This window comes from Lonchura striata, chromosome 2, assembly GCF_050655825.1.
Source record: "Lonchura striata isolate lonStrDom1 chromosome 2, ASM5065582v1, whole genome shotgun sequence".
Taxonomy (NCBI): Eukaryota; Metazoa; Chordata; class Aves; order Passeriformes; family Estrildidae; genus Lonchura; species Lonchura striata.
In genome coordinates this window covers 139,031,572-139,051,606 of record NC_140704.1, presented here as the reverse complement: position 1 = coordinate 139,051,606, position 20,035 = coordinate 139,031,572, and the positions used below count along the sequence as shown (strand labels likewise).

Sequence of the window (20,035 nt, the reverse complement as noted above, 5' to 3'; positions counted from 1 at the left end):
TAATACCAGATTTAAAATAAAGACACCACATAGGGAATCAAGTCTGTAAGTGTTTTTTCTTTAACTGCAGAGGTGCTCTGGATTATCGCTGTAGAAGCAGAAGGAATACAAAACATGTTACCTGTATTAAGGTATGTGCTTGTGTTTATGTGCAGTGTTCACACTAGTGTGCATTACAGTCCTAATAGAGAACCCAAGGCAATCGTGCTTTGAGAGCCAGAGGATGGTGCTAACTTACAGCATGTGTGCATTTTCAGTTTTGTGATGTGATGACAGCAGCACTCTGACAGTGGTTAACATTTGTGGGCCTTGTGGAAGGAGCAAAGTCTTCATGAGGGATTTGGCTGGAAGAGACCTGCCTGCCTGGCACACAGAGATGAGGAGGGTGTTCCTGCCAGGGTTGAAATAAGGATGAGTAACATGATGTTTTACATTGCATGTGATGCACTCAGTAATCTGGAATGTGATAGGCCTTGTTTTATAAGCTTTTTATTTTTTATTGCAAATGAATTTAGTGGGGGAAAAATAAGTAATGAAAAAATTAAAAAGGAAGTTTTCTGTTGAATGTTTCTGTTGAAGGCGGAGGCGTTTGCTTCCTCTTCAAAGAGCAATTATATGTGAACTGGAAAAGCTGTGTATGATAACAATACATCCAATTTGCTATGCTAAGAAACTGAGATGGGAAGGGAAGACTTTGAGGCAAGGAGGATTTTATAGGATTAAATTATGGCCTATGTATACAGGGCCAAAAGATGCACAGTTAAGTGGGTGGGTATTTTCAAGATGTCATCCTTACATGATCCCAAAACCAGTGCTATGGTATTTGATTTGTGAATGTGTATGTTCATTGTCCAAGTAATTTCTTAGCAGATGATATCACAATTTTCCCTGGCTCTGGAAGAAATTGAAATAATGGAAAGGTCTCAGAATTGAGACCTTCCCGTGAAGCTCTGAAAAGAAAACAAGCAACAACAATGTGGAAGGAGATCAGTTTGGTGGTACACATTTTTCAGTAATTTACTATATGCAAATTACCCAGAAGTTATTCAGTTTAATACCTAAGCAGCACAGTTGTAAGTTTTCAGATTCTTTCACAAAGTTTGCTCTTTGTGAAAAAACATATTATCATATTCAAATCTTCCCCTTACCATTAGAATTCTTCAGTGGTTGTTAATTTCTTCATGTGCTAAAAAAAGAATAAAGCTAGGAGACCAACAGGGAAATTAATCAATATGTGACTGTTAATTAAGTGATGATTTTGAACACTGTCCAAAGTCAATGTGTGAATTAAATAATTTTTAATTTAAGTAACAATAAATATTATATATCTGAGGATTTCAGAGCAGTTTACAAGTTCTGAATCTCAGAACATTTCTATAAGAAGTTAAAAATTACAGCTATAGAAATAAAAAAAAAAAAAAATTAAGGCTGCTCAGGAGATAAAGAAGGAGGAGAGTCCAGGTATCATGGCTTGGGAAATCTATAAAATCTACACTTAATATATTACCAAACTTTTTAATATATCTTGAGTTGACTTTAATCTGTGAAAGATGTGCCATCCATTTCCTGAACAAATAATAGCATAGGAAGATAATTTATGCTCTTAGCTCCTTTTCTATGGAGCTGAAGCCAAGAGAAGTCATCATAATTAAATTTGCTTAAAAAAAGAAATGGTTATCAATGGTTATCAAATATGGCTTGCTAGAAATAGACAGAAAAGGTGCTTGGGAAGAGTAACATGTGGCAGTGATAAAAGAAAGATGGGCAGTAGAGTTGGACAGTAGAGTCAAACTCTACAGACACGTTTTGTGGCAAAGAAGTCAGAATTTTCATGGAGATCCATGAAAGAAGATGGCAAAGAAATCTACATGTATCCAAAGCCTAATTCTTGCTCCACAAGTTCATAGAATTGTTTAAGTTGAAAAAGACCTTTAAGATCATTGAATACAGCCATTAACCCAGCATTGCCAACCACCACTAAACCATGTCCCTAATCACTGCATCTACACATTTTTTTTAATAACTCCAGGGATGGTGATTCAACCACTTCCCCGGGGATTCCTTTCCAAGGCTTGACAACCCTTTCCATGGAAAAAGTTTTCCTAATATCTAGTCTAAACTTTCCTGGCACAGCTTGAGGCCATTTTCTCTCATCATATTGCTTGTTACTTGGGAGAAAAGACCGAACTCCACCTTGCTAGATCTTTCTTTCAGGTATTTGTAGAGAATTATATGCTCCCTGACCTTCCTTTTCTCCAGGCTAAACAACCCCAGCTCCCTCAGCAGCTCCTCATAGAACTTGTGCTCCAGACCCTTCACCAGCAACACAGCCCTTCTCTGAACATGCTCCAGCTCCTCAGCGTCTTTCTTGTAATAGGAAAGACACTGAGGAGCTGGAGCATGTCCAGAGAAGGGCTAATGTGCCTAAAAGCCAACAGCAGTTTTGAGTTGTGGCCTCAGCAGTGCCCAGTACTGAGGTACAATCACTGCCCTGGTCCTGCTGGCCACACTATTTGTGGCACAGACCAAGATGTCACTGGCCTTCTTGGCCACCTGGGCACAGGCTGGCTCGTGTTCAGCCACTGGGCAGCCTTCCAGCCACTCTTTCCCCAGCCTTTAGAATTTCATGGGGTTGCACCTGTGACCCAACTGCAGGACCCAGCACTTGACCTCACTGAAATTTGTACTCTCAGCCTTAGATCCAGCCTGTCCAGATCCCTCTGCAGAGCCTTCCTACTCTCCAGCAGCTCAGTGCTCCTGCCCAGCTTATGTCACCTCTAAGCTGACAGAGGGCATCCTCTGTCCCCTCGCCTGGATCACTGATAAAGACATTAAACACAACTGGCCCCAGCACTCAGCCCTGGAAAGCACAACTGTTCAGCAATTGGCCTGGCCCTAAATCAAAATCCTATCTATTATTTCAGCTGTTCTGAACTATAAAAGACACTCTGAGTAATGAATCCTTGCTTTTGTTTTATTCAACTCTTTTGTTAAAAGACAAAATTATTTCTTAGAATAGACTGGAGGTAAAGATTTACGGAGAGTGACATCCAGGGAGACTAAAAGAGAAGTCAGAAATCTACAGGATTGCCCACTATGTGTTAAGCAACAATTGCTTTTGTGTACATGGTCACACATTATTTGATGTGGTTACAGTAAGGCAATCCCTGCCCACAGTGAGAGGAGGGATGCATCCATGCCTAGTTTATAATTTGTTTGTTTGTCTTGTATGTCTTTGAAGAAGTGAATAGGGAATGAAAATAGTTACGAGATGAAGTGTAGGAAAAGTTATATCTCAAGTCTTTTAGGCAACAGGAGGTGGGAATTGTTTTAGGAGTGTAAGGATGTTGGTCTGTTAGGGTGTCTCATTACAAAAGGGTTAATAGAGTCCTGAAGAATCATACATATACTATGAAGGGTAAGGATTCTTTTCCCTTCAAGAGGATCTCACCTAGTGAGACTGGTACTGGTTCCAGCACTCAGAAAGTGTTCCACTGACTGAGCTGTTTCACACCAGATTGCTCCACTTCTTGTCCTGCCTGCCACCCACTAGGATTATTTGTACAAGATTGGAGTTGAATCCTGTCATGGTGAATGTAGTGACTCCTGTGTGGGGGATGGGAGCAGAGAGGGAATTAGAATGTGGTGTACAGATGTGTGAGGGTGAGAGTAAAGCTTATCAGCTACTGGTTCCAGAGGGTGGTGGGCTTTGCCTTGTTTTATTTTCCCTGACTCTGGTGGTGAAGTCATCAGTTGAACAATCTTAATTATCAAGTCATAAAGTCATACAAGGTAAAAGTACTACATCACTACATAAGGGTGTGAATAATTTTAAATATTTAAAAATATAACAATTAAACATAGGCCTTTTTGATAAGCTGCTCCCTGGGTGGCTTCTATTAAAAACCTCTTGAGACCCTAAAGACACTTCCCTTGTTGCATAATATTTTTTTTGTTTTTGGTAAACCAGGTTTGAACTGGCAAATTTCTGTGAAGTTCTGTAGCCAATTTAATATTTAAAACAGACCTGCAAAGTTGTGCTGGTTTCAGGAATGTCTTGAGTCTTCCTCCCTCTGCTAACCTACTGTGCTGACCCAGCACCTGAGAAGGACATGACAGCCCGTGGGGACAAAGGAGCATTCTGCAACTCTGCAGAAATGCAGGATAATAAAAGCTTGTAAGAACAAAGAGTGATGTGGCTGAAGTTTGTGTTGCAGTTATCAGCCAAGCAATTTAAAAGAAAAAAGAAAATAATCCAACAAAATCAGAGCATGGACTTTGAATGCACAGCAGCTGGTGACCTAAAATGGTAACCTGCACTAACTGTGCTCCTTTGGTAATAACATATGGTTTTCATCCTAGAGAAGAAGATGCTTAAGTCAATATATCGAAGGATGGATCGCAGACCGAAGTTGTCCCCACCTCAAACTTGTGATACCCTGATAGACCCAAGGACTACTTCTCTTTTCTTGAAAAATTTGTCTTTATACTCAGGTCAAGAAGATTCTGCAAGAAGACAGCTGTTCTAGGACCCTGAGAGCGAGGGGACTGCACACATTGCTAGTGCTGTACCTGCTCTGCAGAGGCTTCTGTACTCTGAATATTGCTCGCTTCACAAATCAAAAATTGCATTAGTGGTGCTGCTCAATTTCCATGGGCATGTCATTCCATGTGCATATATCAGGGTGTTGAAGTTCTTATATTTTGTTGCTGTTGTGTGCTTATGTCTCCAGCTTTAACTTGGAATCCAGCATTGCATTTTTATCTAACTTTATACTGTGAGCTTTACAAAGCTTCATCTCTCCTTGCCTGTGCTTGTATTTTAAATATGTGTAAAATCATTAAACTGCCCTACATACAATTAAAAATGTAGAGATTGCATTTCTTTTTATTCAGTGCGAGTGCAGATGTCTGAAAGTGAGTTCTGAAGTGAGGGTTTCAGAACCCTCCTTTCAAAACTTTCTGTAGTCATGCAAAAGATGAGTAACACTTTAGAGAATAGAGGACCTCCAGCCAAAATACTTTCCAAATGACCTTAAAGTGTAATTTATATTTTTATTTTGCAGCTAACTATGGGCCAAATCCAATTTGCAAAGGTTGCTTATCTTGTTCAAAGGATAATGGGTGCATCAGATGCCAGCACAAGTTATTCTTCTTCCTGCGGAGAGAGGGGATGAGGCAGTACGGGGAGTGCCTGCACTCCTGCCCCTCGGGGTACTACGGGCTGCGGACACCAGACATGAACAGATGCTCACGTGAGTTATTTCTTCAACCCTTACTCTCACTTGTGTCAGAAGGCCATAATTCATGGTTGGTTTTTAAGATGATAATCTTGTGAAATGCAGTTGTATTTTCACAAATGTCTCAAGATCATCTGAAAACTTCTTTGCTAAGGGAAGTCCCAGCTCATTCTGAGATATATAACATTCAGCAGATTAACTAGTTGATGAATCGACCTATTTTTTATTGTTATTATTATTAGTTTAATTAGAAGGGTAATTTAGGGAAAAATATACAGTTTCACTCAGATACTCCTAGTTTTAAGAAACAAATTCCCGCTATCTGAAAAGAAAAAGGATTCAGAATGAATTGAGCATGTAGGTACAAGTCAGTATAAACACTGGGTGGGCTTCTTGTCATATTTTTTCTTCCCACACAAATTTCAGGTGACCAGACACCTCACGCCAGACATGCTTTAATATGTAAGTGTTGCTAATTTAATAAAACAGATGTACTATTAAAACAAACAAACAACCTTTCACTTTTAGTGAAACATTTTATTTGGAAATTTACAACCTGCTAATGTGCAACAAGATTCCCTGTTTGCATGTTTCTGCCTAGAAGCACAACTGTTTAAATCCACAACTGCTCTGGTATCTCACATTATTTCACCTCTGTCTGGCAGTTGTGCTGATTTGTATTGATTTTTCCATATGCTCATATGGGGAGTATTACCATATGGATTATTAATCACTGCTGTTACCTCTTATTCCTATTTAGGGAGAGAATGTTTTTGTCGTAGTCTAGCCAGAATCAGGTCACCTGACATAAGAACCTGAAGTGAGAAATAGCTTTTCTTTCTTTCCTGCAATAATCAAGTGTCTGTTAAATGCGTGGCACCCTTCCCCTTGTGCTGTGCCATGTCATTGGGAGCACAGAGTTGTGAGAAAGCGTGTGCTGGTTTTCACATCACACATAATCCTGAGCCTCACATGAGGTCACTCAGTGGCAGTCTGGCTGGATGAGGAGCACTTATGGCCATGCTTGGATCTGTCCCAAGCTATCCCACCTCTTTCTCCACATTCCCTGCGTGGGCTCCATGGATATAGTATTCCCAACTGCTGTGTAATATTGCAGAGTGCTGCCTAATCTGTACCAGGTGCTTAAGTTTTGATAAAATATTCAATGAGACAGTATATGGTTCATGTATCCATTCTGTAAAGGAATTTAGAATCTTGGCCTTAATCTTTATAACACATTTGTGAATTCAACAACCTCCGTACTTGACATCTTTCAAAACTCGGCTGTAAATACTTTCCCATGTAAAAATATTTTTGAATATATTTATATATTTAGGAAATTGATTGATATTTCTATTAGCTTGTACTGTGCTTGTGAGAAAGGCAAAATAGTGTGTATTGGGAGTATTGTTTACTTTCTTGAAAATAAAAAAAATAGAAAAGTTAATTGCAGAAGGTTGAGGGTGAATTCAAAGTAATTTTTTTTTTGTTTTACCACTTATGGAAAGTGTCCTTTTCCCTTGAATAACAGGATTGATTTTGAGAAACATAAATACAAGTTCTGTCTAACCCATACTGGCATGTGTTGGGAACTTGATGTTTGTCTCACCCTCATGTCTTTGACAGTCTCCTCCTGTGAGAATAATGATGCATTTGTGGACCAATCTTGGTTCCCCTCTGAAGATTTTTGTACTGTATACTTTTATGTTAGTGTAACTGCTAACTGGTGTATTTATACATCACTTCTCTTTTGTTTTCTTGGTTTGGTGAGCTGGGTTTGTACATATGAAGCATTGTGGACATACAGACATTTTGTTGATTGAAGTTGAGTTGAAATAGACATCCTTAAAAATGGAATAGGTTTCTTCCTACTTGCTCTTCTTAGGTATGCTTACAGATTTCATTGCTCAGATAGTAATATCTCAGCTAAAAATAATCAAAAAATTTGGCTATGTTAAAATCCTTACGGGAGTTAAAGGGCTTGAATTACATAAACTGAAATAATTTCTGCCCTAAAAATGTCTTCATAGGCACAAAAGCTTTTTAATTTTTTTTTTACTGAAACACTTTCCCATTTTTGTTAGAGAAGCTATAGAACATATTTTTATAGAAAATGTCTTGATTTTAAAACCCAAACCTAGTCAGTGCCAAATGTAACACAGTAAATACCACAGCCAAGTGCAGCAGCTCTAACATGATGAGAATTTTGGATTTGAAGACAAAGTTTCTTTTCTACATGTAAGCAGTATGTGTTCTTAGAATTTGCTAAGTGGTTCTAGACTATTTTTCTAGTAGCAGTGAATCATGAAATTTGAGACTGCTTGTCTTTAGAAATCAGTGCAGTTTCCTGCTGGATATGATGTCCACCTTGGACACTGCAGTTTTGCCTTGCGATTCATTAATGTAGGAAAGTTATTTTGCAGGATCACTGTGTAGAAATTGACCAGGATCTTATTCTTTAGGGACTGGCTCAACCTTTGTGAAAAAGAAATTATTATTCTAATGAATTTCCTCTAACCATAAGTGTGGACAAGAAGCCCACTTTGTGCTGCTTATATAAACTGGAGTTTTAAAAGCCCCTTTGAAAAATGCTGGACGCAGGAGTTGGTAGCATTCAGGTTATGAGTGTTTGTGTCTAAATAGAGCTAGGAGAAGTTATCTTTGTCAGGGCAAGGCTTCAAACTGATGCTCACATTCTTTTTAACCAAGCAAAGGCCAACACCACTGGAAATATACATTTTTCTTTTCATTCAATCTGCCTAATTTTTTGCCCAATGCCACAAGAAATCTGATCTGAAATGATCAGATTTGAAATGATCTCATATTTCCCTAATTGCTAACAAAGAATTTTACACAACCACACTCACACACACACAGTTTAAGTATTGTGGGATGCCCTGTTTTGGCCTGCTGAAGTTCAAGAATAAATATTAAAATCTGTTTTATAAATGTTGGCTAAACTTCAAGTGTTGATTTGAGATATTTACTAATTGCTATTTCAGAGTAGTGACCTTATGGTTTGTACTTTTTTTTCCATTATAAAAGAAGGAAGAATAAATGAATAAATTACCAAAATTATTATTATATTGTTGCATAAAATGAATAAAAAAATGCTCCTTGCTGTGGCTTCAGATAGCTGAAGAGAGGATACAGCTATTGTAGCTTATTTATTGTATTTAATTAGTTGAAGGATTAGATTTTAAAAAAATTAATTATAAAATTATCATTACTGTTCCAAATATAATGGCTTATCCTTTTTAATCTTTGGAATATTTTTTCCCTGGTATTTTTTGTAGGTATGTGTAGTATACATATGATCATTTATAACTAGTTCATTTCCAAATTGACATGTTTTAAAATGGAATAGGATATTTCTGAAAAGCCTGCACCTGAGTCTGTCATCTATGGCAGGTTATACTTCTCTTAAATTTTCAGAGAATACAGTATTTTATAAAGATAATAGTTGTTTGGTTTGGTTTGTTTGGGGTTTTAAAAATTTTTAATCTATTCATTATGGTGTATGTCTCCTAGTAATTTAAGAATGGTTATTTTTTGTGGATTAAGTGTCTCAATAATAGAGAGGAGATAAATCCAGCAAAATTGAGGCTTTTTGCACATGCATATGTGTAGACACAGATATCAAATATGAAAGCATCCACTCAGCTATTCATATGGTCAACTCATAGAAAAAAAAAGTATCCTGTTTTCAGTGATAAATTATAAACTGAAGATGATACATATAATACATGTGTACTTCCCAAAATAATTTGTTGCATCTCAGTTTCATTGAAATTACTTACATATGAAAATAATTTATACTGAACATTTTTCCTCCAGAGAGATGTCAGAAATTCAAATATAATTAAACTAGGAGTTTTATCTACAGTTTGATTTAAAAAAAGCAGGATTAGAAGGACATAGAGGAAAATGTGATAAACACAGTTACCTCTAATTCTGTCTATATACCAGATGGATTTAAGGATGACAGTATTGCAGCATTTCTGGCTTTGCTATTTTATTGCTTTATAAGATCCTTCATTTTTAGTCTTACCCTAACTTTGCTGTCTCATTGTTCCTTATGATCCTTTTGATTTAGGATGCAGAATAGAAAACTGCGACTCCTGCTTTAGCAGAGACTTCTGTACCAAATGCAAAAGTGGCTTTTACTCGCACAGAGGCCGCTGCTTTCGAGGATGTCCTGCTGGATTTGCAGCCTTGGAAGAGCTTATGGAATGTGTGGGTGAGTCAAGCAGCTCTTTTGCCAGGTGGCCATATTCAAATATGGCACTACTTTATGATGATGCTTAGTATTTCTTATCAGGAAATATTCAGTAATGAATTATTATTGATTTCTTTACTTATAATACTAGTACATTTTTCCAAACTTTAAAATACACTTTACTAGGAATGCCACTGTCTTGTGCATCAGAATGTTCTGTCCTCTTAACTGTAAAATCACCTTTATGAAGATTTGCAACTCAGAATTCATAAGATTTCAGGACTTGTGTCAGAGCAAACTCTTTCTTTCAAGGGTATTTCTTGCATTTCATGATGGAGAGGGCTTGGAAATGTGAACTTCTGAAGTTTACAAACCCAGGTGACAACCAAATAGGATCTATGTATTAGATAGAGAAAAAAAGTTTGATATTCTGATTTTTTTTTTTTGGTTGGGTTGATGCTGGCTAAAAAGAGTCAGATTCTGTAAGAGACTTTAATTTTGTTTCTAGGTTTTTACCTGCTAATGGTAAAACTGTCAAGTGTTGCTTTCTAATAATGTACATTATATTCTAATTAAAAAATAAAAGAAAAATTAAAAACAAAACAAAACAAAAAACCAAAATAATTGCTCACTTGTGTTTTCTTTTGCTTTATCAGAAGGCTGTGAAGTGGGTCAATGGAGTGAGTGGGGAACTTGCAGCAGAAATAACAAAACATGTGGATTTAAATGGGGCCTTGAAACAAGAACAAGACAAATTGTGAAGAAGCCAGCAAAAGACACAATACCATGTCCAACCATTGCAGAATCCAGACGGTGTAAAATGGCCATGAGGCATTGTCCAGGAGGTAAGTGTAGCCTGAAAAATCTTTATAAGCTGAAGGCCAAATTCTGTCTCTGTTCTGCCAGCCAAGGCTGAAAAGCAGCAATAGTGCATTAGTCCTAGTCTGGGCAGAGAGACTCTGGGGAAAGGCTCAGCATGGGAAGGTGCCATGAGCACCATCCATGAGGTGCCTCATGGAAGAACTGTGACAGGTTGCAGTTTGAGCTTCAGCATGGAAATGATGCTCATGGTGGAAGAGCTACTTGTTCTGCACATGAAAGGAAAGACTATGATTCTAAACCTCTCTGCAGGTGGCACATACAGTGGGTATTTAAATTCAAATTAGTTAGTTACACATGGCATTGTTAGCTGGAACCATTAGCTGGAACATGATATTTTGAATATTCTGGAGCAAGGTGAAACTGTGATAGATATCTGATACAAGCAGAACAGTGATAGATATCAAGATTCTCAGCTTGAGACCAGCCTATGGCAATTGCCCCAGGTAAATAAAATAAAATTTCTTTATCAGGGTGTTGCAAGACTTAAGTCGTGATGCTGATGTGGTTTTTGTAGACCCCAAACTGAAGACACATCACTGCTGGAGAGTTTTTGTTATCTTTTAAGTTGAAAAGTTTAACCTCTCAGGAATGGATCCTGACAACTTAAACAGGTTTCAAAATTTGTAGGATAGGTGAGTGATCAGCAGGTGATAAAGATGCCATGCCTTTCAGAGTCACAGGGTTAAATAAAGAATGGACTTCAAAAGATCTCTAGTTCAGCCTCCTACTGCTAGCTGGGTCAACTGTGAAATCAGAAAAAGAAATAAAGGGTTGAGGAATCCTGAGGAAACCCTTAGCATGATGAATAAGATAAACCTGAAACAGTCTTAGAAAAGATACCTAAATAAGTTGCTTTGTATTCTGGGATTGTTGAAGGTGTCTATCTTGGCTTGAACATTCTGCCTACCAGTGTGTATGTATGTTATACAATAGAGTTTTATCTTATGGATATGGATTAAATCTCTGTAAGCTTCATTTTTTTGTCTCTAAGATGACAAGACAGTGTGGAAGAGTATATAAAGTTGATTGATTCTCTGTTATCCATGCTGACAGTCTATGATGTACTTTCCTTCCCTGTCCCACTCCCTGTATTCATACACACATGGGCACACAGGGCACAGTCACAGTGGCACAGTACAGCACAGTTAATCTGCAACCTGAATGAAATTCTCAAAAGCATTGAAGAGTGGAACCTACAAAATTAACATCTCTGTAGGCAAGAAGAAGAAAAGGTAAAAATGAAGGTTGATTTGGGCTGCCATGGTGTGTGTATCATGGTATCCTTGAATATTAGTCAGCTGCCTCTGCATCAAGGTAGTGAAACTTGCCAGTGCTTGCAGCCTGCTGAGGGATCCAGTTACTTTAACAGATTCTGAAGCCCAAATAGAGTTAGTAATCAGATCAACTGAGGAAATGTTTTACTGCTGAAATTAAAGGAAATAAAAAGGGCCTATGACAAATTCTACTAAATCTCCAGTGTTTTCTTTCTTTTCATTTGCCTTCAAATGCAGGTAGTTTAGCTTGCAGTGAAAAATTTGAGAAAATTGCAGAATTTTTTCAACATCATGTGGTACAGATTTAGTCATTTATATACTCAGTGTGTACAAAGGCAGGTATTTTATGGATACAGCATCCAACTTCTATAAAAACTCCTAGCAAGTAGAAATATGGGTTTAGTCTTAATAATTTAGTTAGGATACAAATTATTCAAATTGTTGTAAGTAGTTTGAGAAGTGTGCTTAAGTGAACCATAATATTCAAGAATGCTGTAGCATGCTCATGTAACTATGTTAATTTGAACATTCATACCTTTTTATGTCATATTATCTTAGATTGTTTCAATTTTTCTTGTCTAGCAATTCAAGTCACTGCTTAAAGGTTTGCATCTCAAATTTATCTTTTCAAAGGCACAGTGGCTTTCCTAAGAGTGAGGATATTTATTGCTTAGTGTCCCTCTTAGTTGCCTCTGTATTAGGATTTGATCCATGATCAAATCTTTGCTTTTTTCCACCACATATCAAGAAAGTTGTTGCTGCAAATACAAAATCATTGTGGTACTTGCAGTACTCTTTCATGGGCTCCAGTAAATCCTAAAGATTACAGTCCTCTCGTCCCATGGTGTGGAATTCCCTGCATTTCTTTTCAGAGATAAAAATGAATGTGTACAAAACTGCAGGTTTGAACTGTCCACACTGAATACAATGTTTAATACTGCTTCTGTGCCATCATAGAAAGCACCTCCCAGAGTGTAAGCTCCTTTCTCTCTCCTAAGAAACTCCTGGGAGAGTGTTAGTAGTGTTTTAAGTGCCATGGGTGAGTCTTCCCCAGACCTGGTTATCTCTGCAGGTGAGAAAGCCACAGAGGCTGCCCTTATAAAACTCCTGCTTTGTAGTATGTTTTAATGTATACTATATGCAGGGCTGGTCTAAGGGCCCGTTCCTTTATCATATTTTAGTTAGCAGCTATTAGACACTGAAAATGTTTTATTGCCTATTTGATCACTGTGACATAGTGGGAGGCACAGACACGGCTTACAGGTTCTGGCTGCTAAGGAAGAGATTCTGAGTCTTTAAAAATATGGTGTTTTCCTAATGTTAGGAATTTGGTGACTGAACTTTTAAACTGAAGAAATAATAGAAAAAAATGGTAAGGTTAGCACTTCTGGGAGACTGAAGAACCATAATCCCCTGTAAATGTCAGCTGAGAGGCTGTTAATAAATCCTTTCATCCTAATGTTCTCAGTACATAAAATCACACAAATGTGGAGAATAAGTAATGGATTATACAGCTAAAATGATTGAAGATTGTGATGGATTAATCTGAGCACAGGAAGTAAGGATATTTTTGGTAGAATAGGGTCAAATAAAGTGCTTTTGCTGTGTGCTTTCTACTTCTCTTTATTTTAAAGTTACTATTTATGGTCCACACTACAGGGAAACATCCAAAACAGATTTTTATGCATTTGCAGTAGAAGGAGATTTAAAGAAGGAGAATTAAATTCTGTTTTTGTACAATTTCAGTTTCATAGTTTTAACGTGCTACCCAGCTGATCATATGGCTGTGGTACAACTTCAGTTTTTAATGAATTACTTATCCCTTTCCCAGTATCTGCAGAGCTGCAGAGATATAAACTGGACTACAAGAGAAAGATTATTTAACTTATTTCCTACTGAAGCCAGCAACATAAGAATAGCATTGATTTAATATTTGTTACTTGGAGATAGTTTCTTAGTGTCAGTAGTTATTGATTTAACTGTTATTACCGTACAGAAATGTCACATTTGTGTATCTGTTAATTTTGTGTAAGTTACCCTGTGGCTTTGACTGTAATGTGATTCTACTTTGAGAGGTTAGACTTGGGCAAAGGAGACTTGGATTTTTCAGGCCACGTTCTACCCATGCTGGTCTCTTCTTGATAAGGAGTTTTCTCCTCTTTAATTCAAAAAGAGAGAAAGCCAGAATTAAAAAAAAAACAATGGGGAAATCAACAGTCAGAAATGTACAATAGACTAATAAATCTTGCTCTCTTCATGTTTTCTATATTTAAAATATTTACTAATTTAAACTATTTACTATAAATAGTTTATTTGTACCTCTTATGGTATTTATGTACCTCTTGTGTATGTTGCTCATGTTTACCTCAGTAATTGTTTCTCTTTTGTTTTTACACTCTCGAACCTGCAGATTGATTTAATTATTCATATTAAGTGTTGCATAAGCAAGCAAAGGAGTTCTCTGCTCTTTTACTGTTCATCAGACTGCAGTTCTTCAAGCTCTCTGAAATTTGAATATTAATCTATGCCAAACTAATACTTCTGCAAGTGCACATTGCTGGCCCATGTCCAGCCTCTCACCCATCAGCACCTCAAAGTCCTAGGTCACCAAAGCCTTCTGTTTTCCAGGCTTAACAAACCCATTTTTTCAGTCTCTCTTCACAGGGTAAACGCTTCAGCTCATGACCATGTTGGTGATGCTGTGCCAAACTCTGTCAATATTTTTATTTTCTTGAACTAGGGGACCCAAAGCTGCATATGGTATTCTAGATGTGGTCTGATGAATGTCAAATAAAGGGAGATGGTTGCTTCCCTTAATCTGCTGTCACGCTGTATTAACAGGTCAGCAGATTGAAGGAAGTGATCACTGCTGCTATGACACACATTTGGCTCAAGTTTCATCAGGGCCTTCCCAGGAGAGCTGTTCCCCAGACAGTCCATATCCAGCCCATAGTTTTTCAGGGAGTGTTTCCTTCCCAGATGCAGGACTTTGCAGTTTGTTGAATTTCATGAGGTTCCTTTCAGCTACAATGAATCTTTTCCTCACAAGTGAAATAAAAAACAGTCAAAATAAATATAACACCAGACTCAGTGAATGATCAGTCAGTTGATCACGTTCTTTTGAGCTTTTTGATACATCTACATTGTAGTACCCAATGTTGAAAAGTTTGTAAGCTGGGACTCTTTTGAGACCATAATTTATATATTGCACTTACTGTCTGTCTCAGTGCCAAATACCTACAAACACCATCTGCCCTTTGAGTCAAGGCTAGGGCATTCTCTAGCTGGGTCTCAGGAAACATAACCACCATACTTTATGTCTCCTATTGGTTGTGCTGTGTTGCCACAAGAGCAGATAGCTTAGTGTCAAAGGCTGGTTCAGGAACAGCAAGAACTGTTGCCTCCTCCATGAGGACTGTCAAGGATTTGGCTGGATTAGTCCAGCAGATTGTGTAGGCACCATCCCTGGAAGTTCCTAAGACCTCCCTTGACAAACTCATGAACAATCTAGTCTGAATGGTCTCAGTCCTACTGAGGATGTTGCACTGGGGATCTCAATCCTACTGATGTTTGGACTGGGGACCAGTTTGGGTTTTGCAAAATTTCTGGTAATTTCTGCTTTGAATTAGAGAAAAGCTGGAATGACTGCTTGTAGAGAAGAGGAGCAAACTAAATCTTTATTGTGGCTGCTATAACATTGAAATATCTTCATTTGGCCTATTTTATTCTAGTTGAAATTATATGCAAAGTATGTGTCATATTTTGAATATAATGCTAACCTTTGTTTCATGCATTTCCAAATTCAGCCTTAACCAGGATAAAATCTTAGTTCAAAGTGCTGGTTTCTTGATTTATTTGTTATTACTTGACCTGTTAACTTAGTTTCCTTTGGCTGAATGCTGCAAACTTCTAAATTCAAAATCATGTATAGGATCTAAAAGATTCCTTGTACAATGTACTTCTATTTTAAGTTAATGCACTATGAAAGTCTAAGAAAATATTAGAAGACCAGCAGAACTATAGAAATGTAGCTATATAACTGTTTTGGAGTTGCTATGACTTTTTACATCTTAAAGAAAAGACTGATTTTTATACATTTTTCATAAATTGAGGATTTCATTCCATTACGAGTTAAGTTATGACATAAATGTATGTGTCAAGTTAGACATAAAAGAAGATTATCCCACTTAGAAAAGATTATCTTTTAATATAGGAAAGATTATCTATTATTATTAGGTTGAGGCATGATGTGACCAGAGATGGTAGCAACCAGAAACCATTGTACTTTAGGGAAAGATGACAAGATTTACAAACAGATTGTACTACTTTGTTAGTATTGCATGGTTCTTTAAGACATTGGAATATTAATTATCACTTTAAGACTAAAATGAGGATTTACAAGACTTATTTTTAAAAAAGACTGTAGTACATAGAATATACAACAATTATACTGTCATTGCCTGCTGCAGCTCTGTTAATTTTGAAGTTGCACTGGTCCAAATCTGCCCTAGTTTGCACTCACCAGACATGTAGAAGCTGCATTAAGTGTAGCTCCACTGAGTGCTGGCTCTGCTAGAATCCTGCTGTCACCAATCAGGTTTCCCTCCTTGATGTGTTTTTTGCACGCCACTCTGGACAAGAAGGCTTGTCCTTACCTTGTCTGAAAATATAGCCCATCATTTTCATTTACAAATCATGACTCAAAGCTTTTGAAGGAGAGAAGGAAAACCAGCTTCAGCGCCAGTTTACAAGAAGTAAACTCCACCAAAAACTTAATTGCACAGAGCAGGGCGAGAAAGAAATAATATTTTTGTGATCAATTTTAGTTGATGGCCATTCTACAAAGGACTAAATAAGTGGGAACAAGAGAGGACAAAATAGTAATCCGACATATTTTGGAGGCTTTCCAGGAAACAAGAACTGTTTTACAGTGTGGCTCAACCCTCAGAGCCTGGCATGCTTGTTAGTACATTTGTTCAGGAAACAGGCCTTTGTCAGCTGCAGGTTCTGCTCGTCTGGATTGTCATTATCTACTTTGTACAGAGAATGTTGTGCTGCAAGTATTAAAATGTGGGTCTTTTTCTACCCTTTAGCTGATCACATTCAGAAGGGACTACAGCCAGTGAAAACTAATTGTAAAGGAAATCTAGATCCTGAAGAAAATGAAACACATAATACTGCTCATTTCAGTGGGAGTGCCTGCAACTAGACTGTATTTTAATTAAGGCACATAGGCAGGAGCTATAGTTATATCTTCAGTAGTCAATTAAGTTTATACCAGCTTCTAAGAAGAGCAGAAAATTTGCAATCTCTGGTAACAATAAAAAAAAAAAGGAAAATCAAATCACAAGCAGTTTCAGGTTGGAAAAGAACATAGAATGTCATCTAGTCCAGCCTCCTGCTTAAATCAGGTCCATTGTGAGAAAACAGATTAGATTAGCCATTACTCTTACAGTCCTCAGACATTAAATAGTCTCCATTTTTTGGTCTTGGTTATGTTCTTCTTCATATGCTTATTTCAGAGATGATGATTTACAACTTGTTGTTTTTATTTGTTTCAAAGTGAAAAATATATAAAAGCACAGTAAATTTGTAGTTTTATTTTCATGACATTTGGATTCATTGACAGATATACATGCATGCATTTGCCTCTATTGGAGTACTTCTATACCTGATGCTTCTTAGATTTGCAGGTAAAAGTTAGGCAGTGTACCTCTCAGGTGATAGCATACTATAAAGTAATTAAAATGAAGCAACAAACTCTGATTTTTCTTTCCTGCATTAAAATACCATGTTTTCTATAATCTTCCTTCTTAGGAACAAAAATTTGCATAGATATTTTTTGTGCTTTTTTTTTGGGTGTGGGGGGGACTGGAAAGAGCAAATTGCTGTGTTATGCATGCATTTTATTCATATTTATTAAAATGAGTTTACAAATAAACTTACTGTGACTTTTAAACAATTGCTTTTATTTTTCTTTTGTATTAATGGGAGCAATCCATTCTGAGTTATTTTCCAAAGAGAAAATGCAATCCAATTGGACTCATATTTGAAAAGTAGTTAGAAATAGTTTTTATAAGCCACATAAACTTGAACGTCAGTTTGAGTAGCAGTCATGTTCAATTATTAAACCAAGTACTATCCATTAAGGACCAGCAGGCAGACTTTGCAGGAATCCTCCTCTTTGCTGCTGCTAGATTACATCACATTGCTTGAAGGTTGAAGTGGCTCTTAAAGCTCTGTGAACAAGACATAGCTGTTGAGTGATCCTCCTTTTTCTACATATTTGGAATCAGGTCTGTTAAAGTAAGTAGTTAAACAATTAAGTGCTCTGAAACAATATCAACACTTATTGAAAATAACCCTTCTGAGATTTATGTCATTTAGGTAACTGTCACATAGCCATATGTCATTTAGGTAACTGTTCAGTGTTTGAGTTTCTCTTTTCCTTGAAAATGGGATGGTGGTTCTTGCATGGGAGTTGAGGAAGTTTGTTACTGTGTGACTGTGCTCCTACAAAACATTTTTCCTGTTTTTGTCTGGATAAATACTACTATAGGTTACAATTACAATTATTAAAATTTGTGGTTTTTGTGAATGTGGTGCAATAATGCATTACTTTTTAATTGATGGATTACATTTTAAAGCTTTTAAGTGACTTCAGTCTCTTTGAATGAAGCAGAATTTAAAAATGCATAAACCAAAAGTTAAATCTGTCTAAAGTGATCTGTAGAGGGTACTTTTCATGATGGTTGCAAAACACTTGTGTAGAAAAGCATTGTTGTAATTTGATTTCTGTTTTAGCTTTCCTCTTCAGTACCACTGCCCAAAGCATATTTTGTAATGGACTATGTATACTGAGCACAAGGTTTTAACTCTACATTCTTTATCAGGATGATAGAGCTTGCGAACATTTATGTATTGTTTTGTCATATTGGCAGGCTACATTTTCAGCTTATTTTTAAAGGCTTTCAAGGGAGTTACTGGCAGTGCAGAAAAGCAAACTTAAGTGCAACTTTCCCTTCCTTCTGAATATAAATTATCCTTCAATTCTTCTTTTTAATTTAAGTAATAGGAACTATTTTCTTGGGAAGACATTAACATAGTTTTCCCAATCATTAAAAGGTACTATGCACAATTTATTTATTTATTGTAATTATTATATCTTAGACCAGATAGGTACTTCTAACATGTGTGGTTTTTTAAGTATACCATATTTCAGAAGTAGCATGAGTATTGAGTGGTGCAGTGTCTCCTATGGGAGTTATTTGTTTTTATTGAATAACTGAGTGTACCAGAGTGTAAATCCTTGTAAATGACCAGAGTATGAGTTAGAATGGTCCCATGGCAATTTTACAATTCAGGGTTGTTTAAAAATACTGAAGGAGAGCCAGCTTCTAATCCACATGGAAATACAAATATTGAAAAGAGCTGTAGCTGATCCAAGTGCACAGATTGAATTTGTCCATAAAAGGTACTTGATGGATTTTATTGTTCATACCCTTGTGAAGTAACTCCTGTTGGTTTTTGTCTCTTGCTCATTTTGAAACCACAATCCACTTGTAGGAGGAAAACTATGTACATACTCTTTCCTAATTCTTGACCAAAGAGCTATTTTTGTACATTATGGTGTCAGCCATTTCAGTTACAGCAGAGAAACCAGCAAATGCTCACCTGCCTGAGATTATATGTTCTTCCCTTAGGATAAATCTGTTAGGCACAGTTCTGTGCATATCCTCTGCCAATCCACAAGCGTGGGTATGTCAGGTCTGGAGAGCCATCTGCCTCAGGTGTGACATGACTAGAGAGCAATCAGCCTTTCTCAGTTTTTAAAGGTTCAATAAGGCTTTCTTTGCACAGAAGTCTCTTCTTAAGTAAGAAGAGACTTACTTAAGGGTATTCTCTAAGTAAGTAGAGAATACCCTTACTTAAATAAGTAAGTAAGGGTATTTGGGTATACAGAGAGTATTTGTATTCACAGCATTGGTACAAGGGCCACATCCTGACTTTGGTATCCTCAGGCACAAAGGTAAAGCTGACATGTCTGCATTCACCAGGGTTCTGCCTCCTGCACTTTTTAAAAGTGAGTATAGTGTTTCTCTTTCTTCAGTCACCTGGTATTCATCTGATTGCCATGATTTTTCAAACATTATGGAGAGGGACGTGGCGACTACATCAGCCAATTCCCTCAGGACTCTGGGATGTATCTTAACAGGCTCCATAGGCTTATATACAATCAGGTTCTTCGGGCAGTCATGAACCTGAACTTCTCCTGTAGGATGGATTTTGCTCCTCCTGTCCTTCCAGTCCATTCTCTCAAGTGGTGTGAGAAGAGAGGCTGCTGATAAAGACAGGCAAAAATGTTGTTGAGTACCTCAGTGTTCTCTTCATCTGTTGTTATCAGTTTGTCAGTTTTGCTC

At 37.1% G+C, this 20,035-nt stretch overlaps 1 protein-coding gene across 1 annotated transcript in view; it reads left to right on the top strand.

Annotated features, from left to right (window-relative positions):
* Positions 1-20,035, top strand: part of RSPO2 (R-spondin 2) — a 99,072-nt gene that overhangs the window by 48,467 nt on the left and 30,570 nt on the right. Inside the window, exons 2-4 of the mRNA XM_021546429.3 lie at positions 5,067-5,255; positions 9,337-9,480; positions 10,116-10,304. Coding sequence (XP_021402104.1) covers positions 5,067-5,255; positions 9,337-9,480; positions 10,116-10,304 — 522 coding nt within the window. The remainder of the gene's footprint in view (positions 1-5,066; positions 5,256-9,336; positions 9,481-10,115; positions 10,305-20,035) is intronic.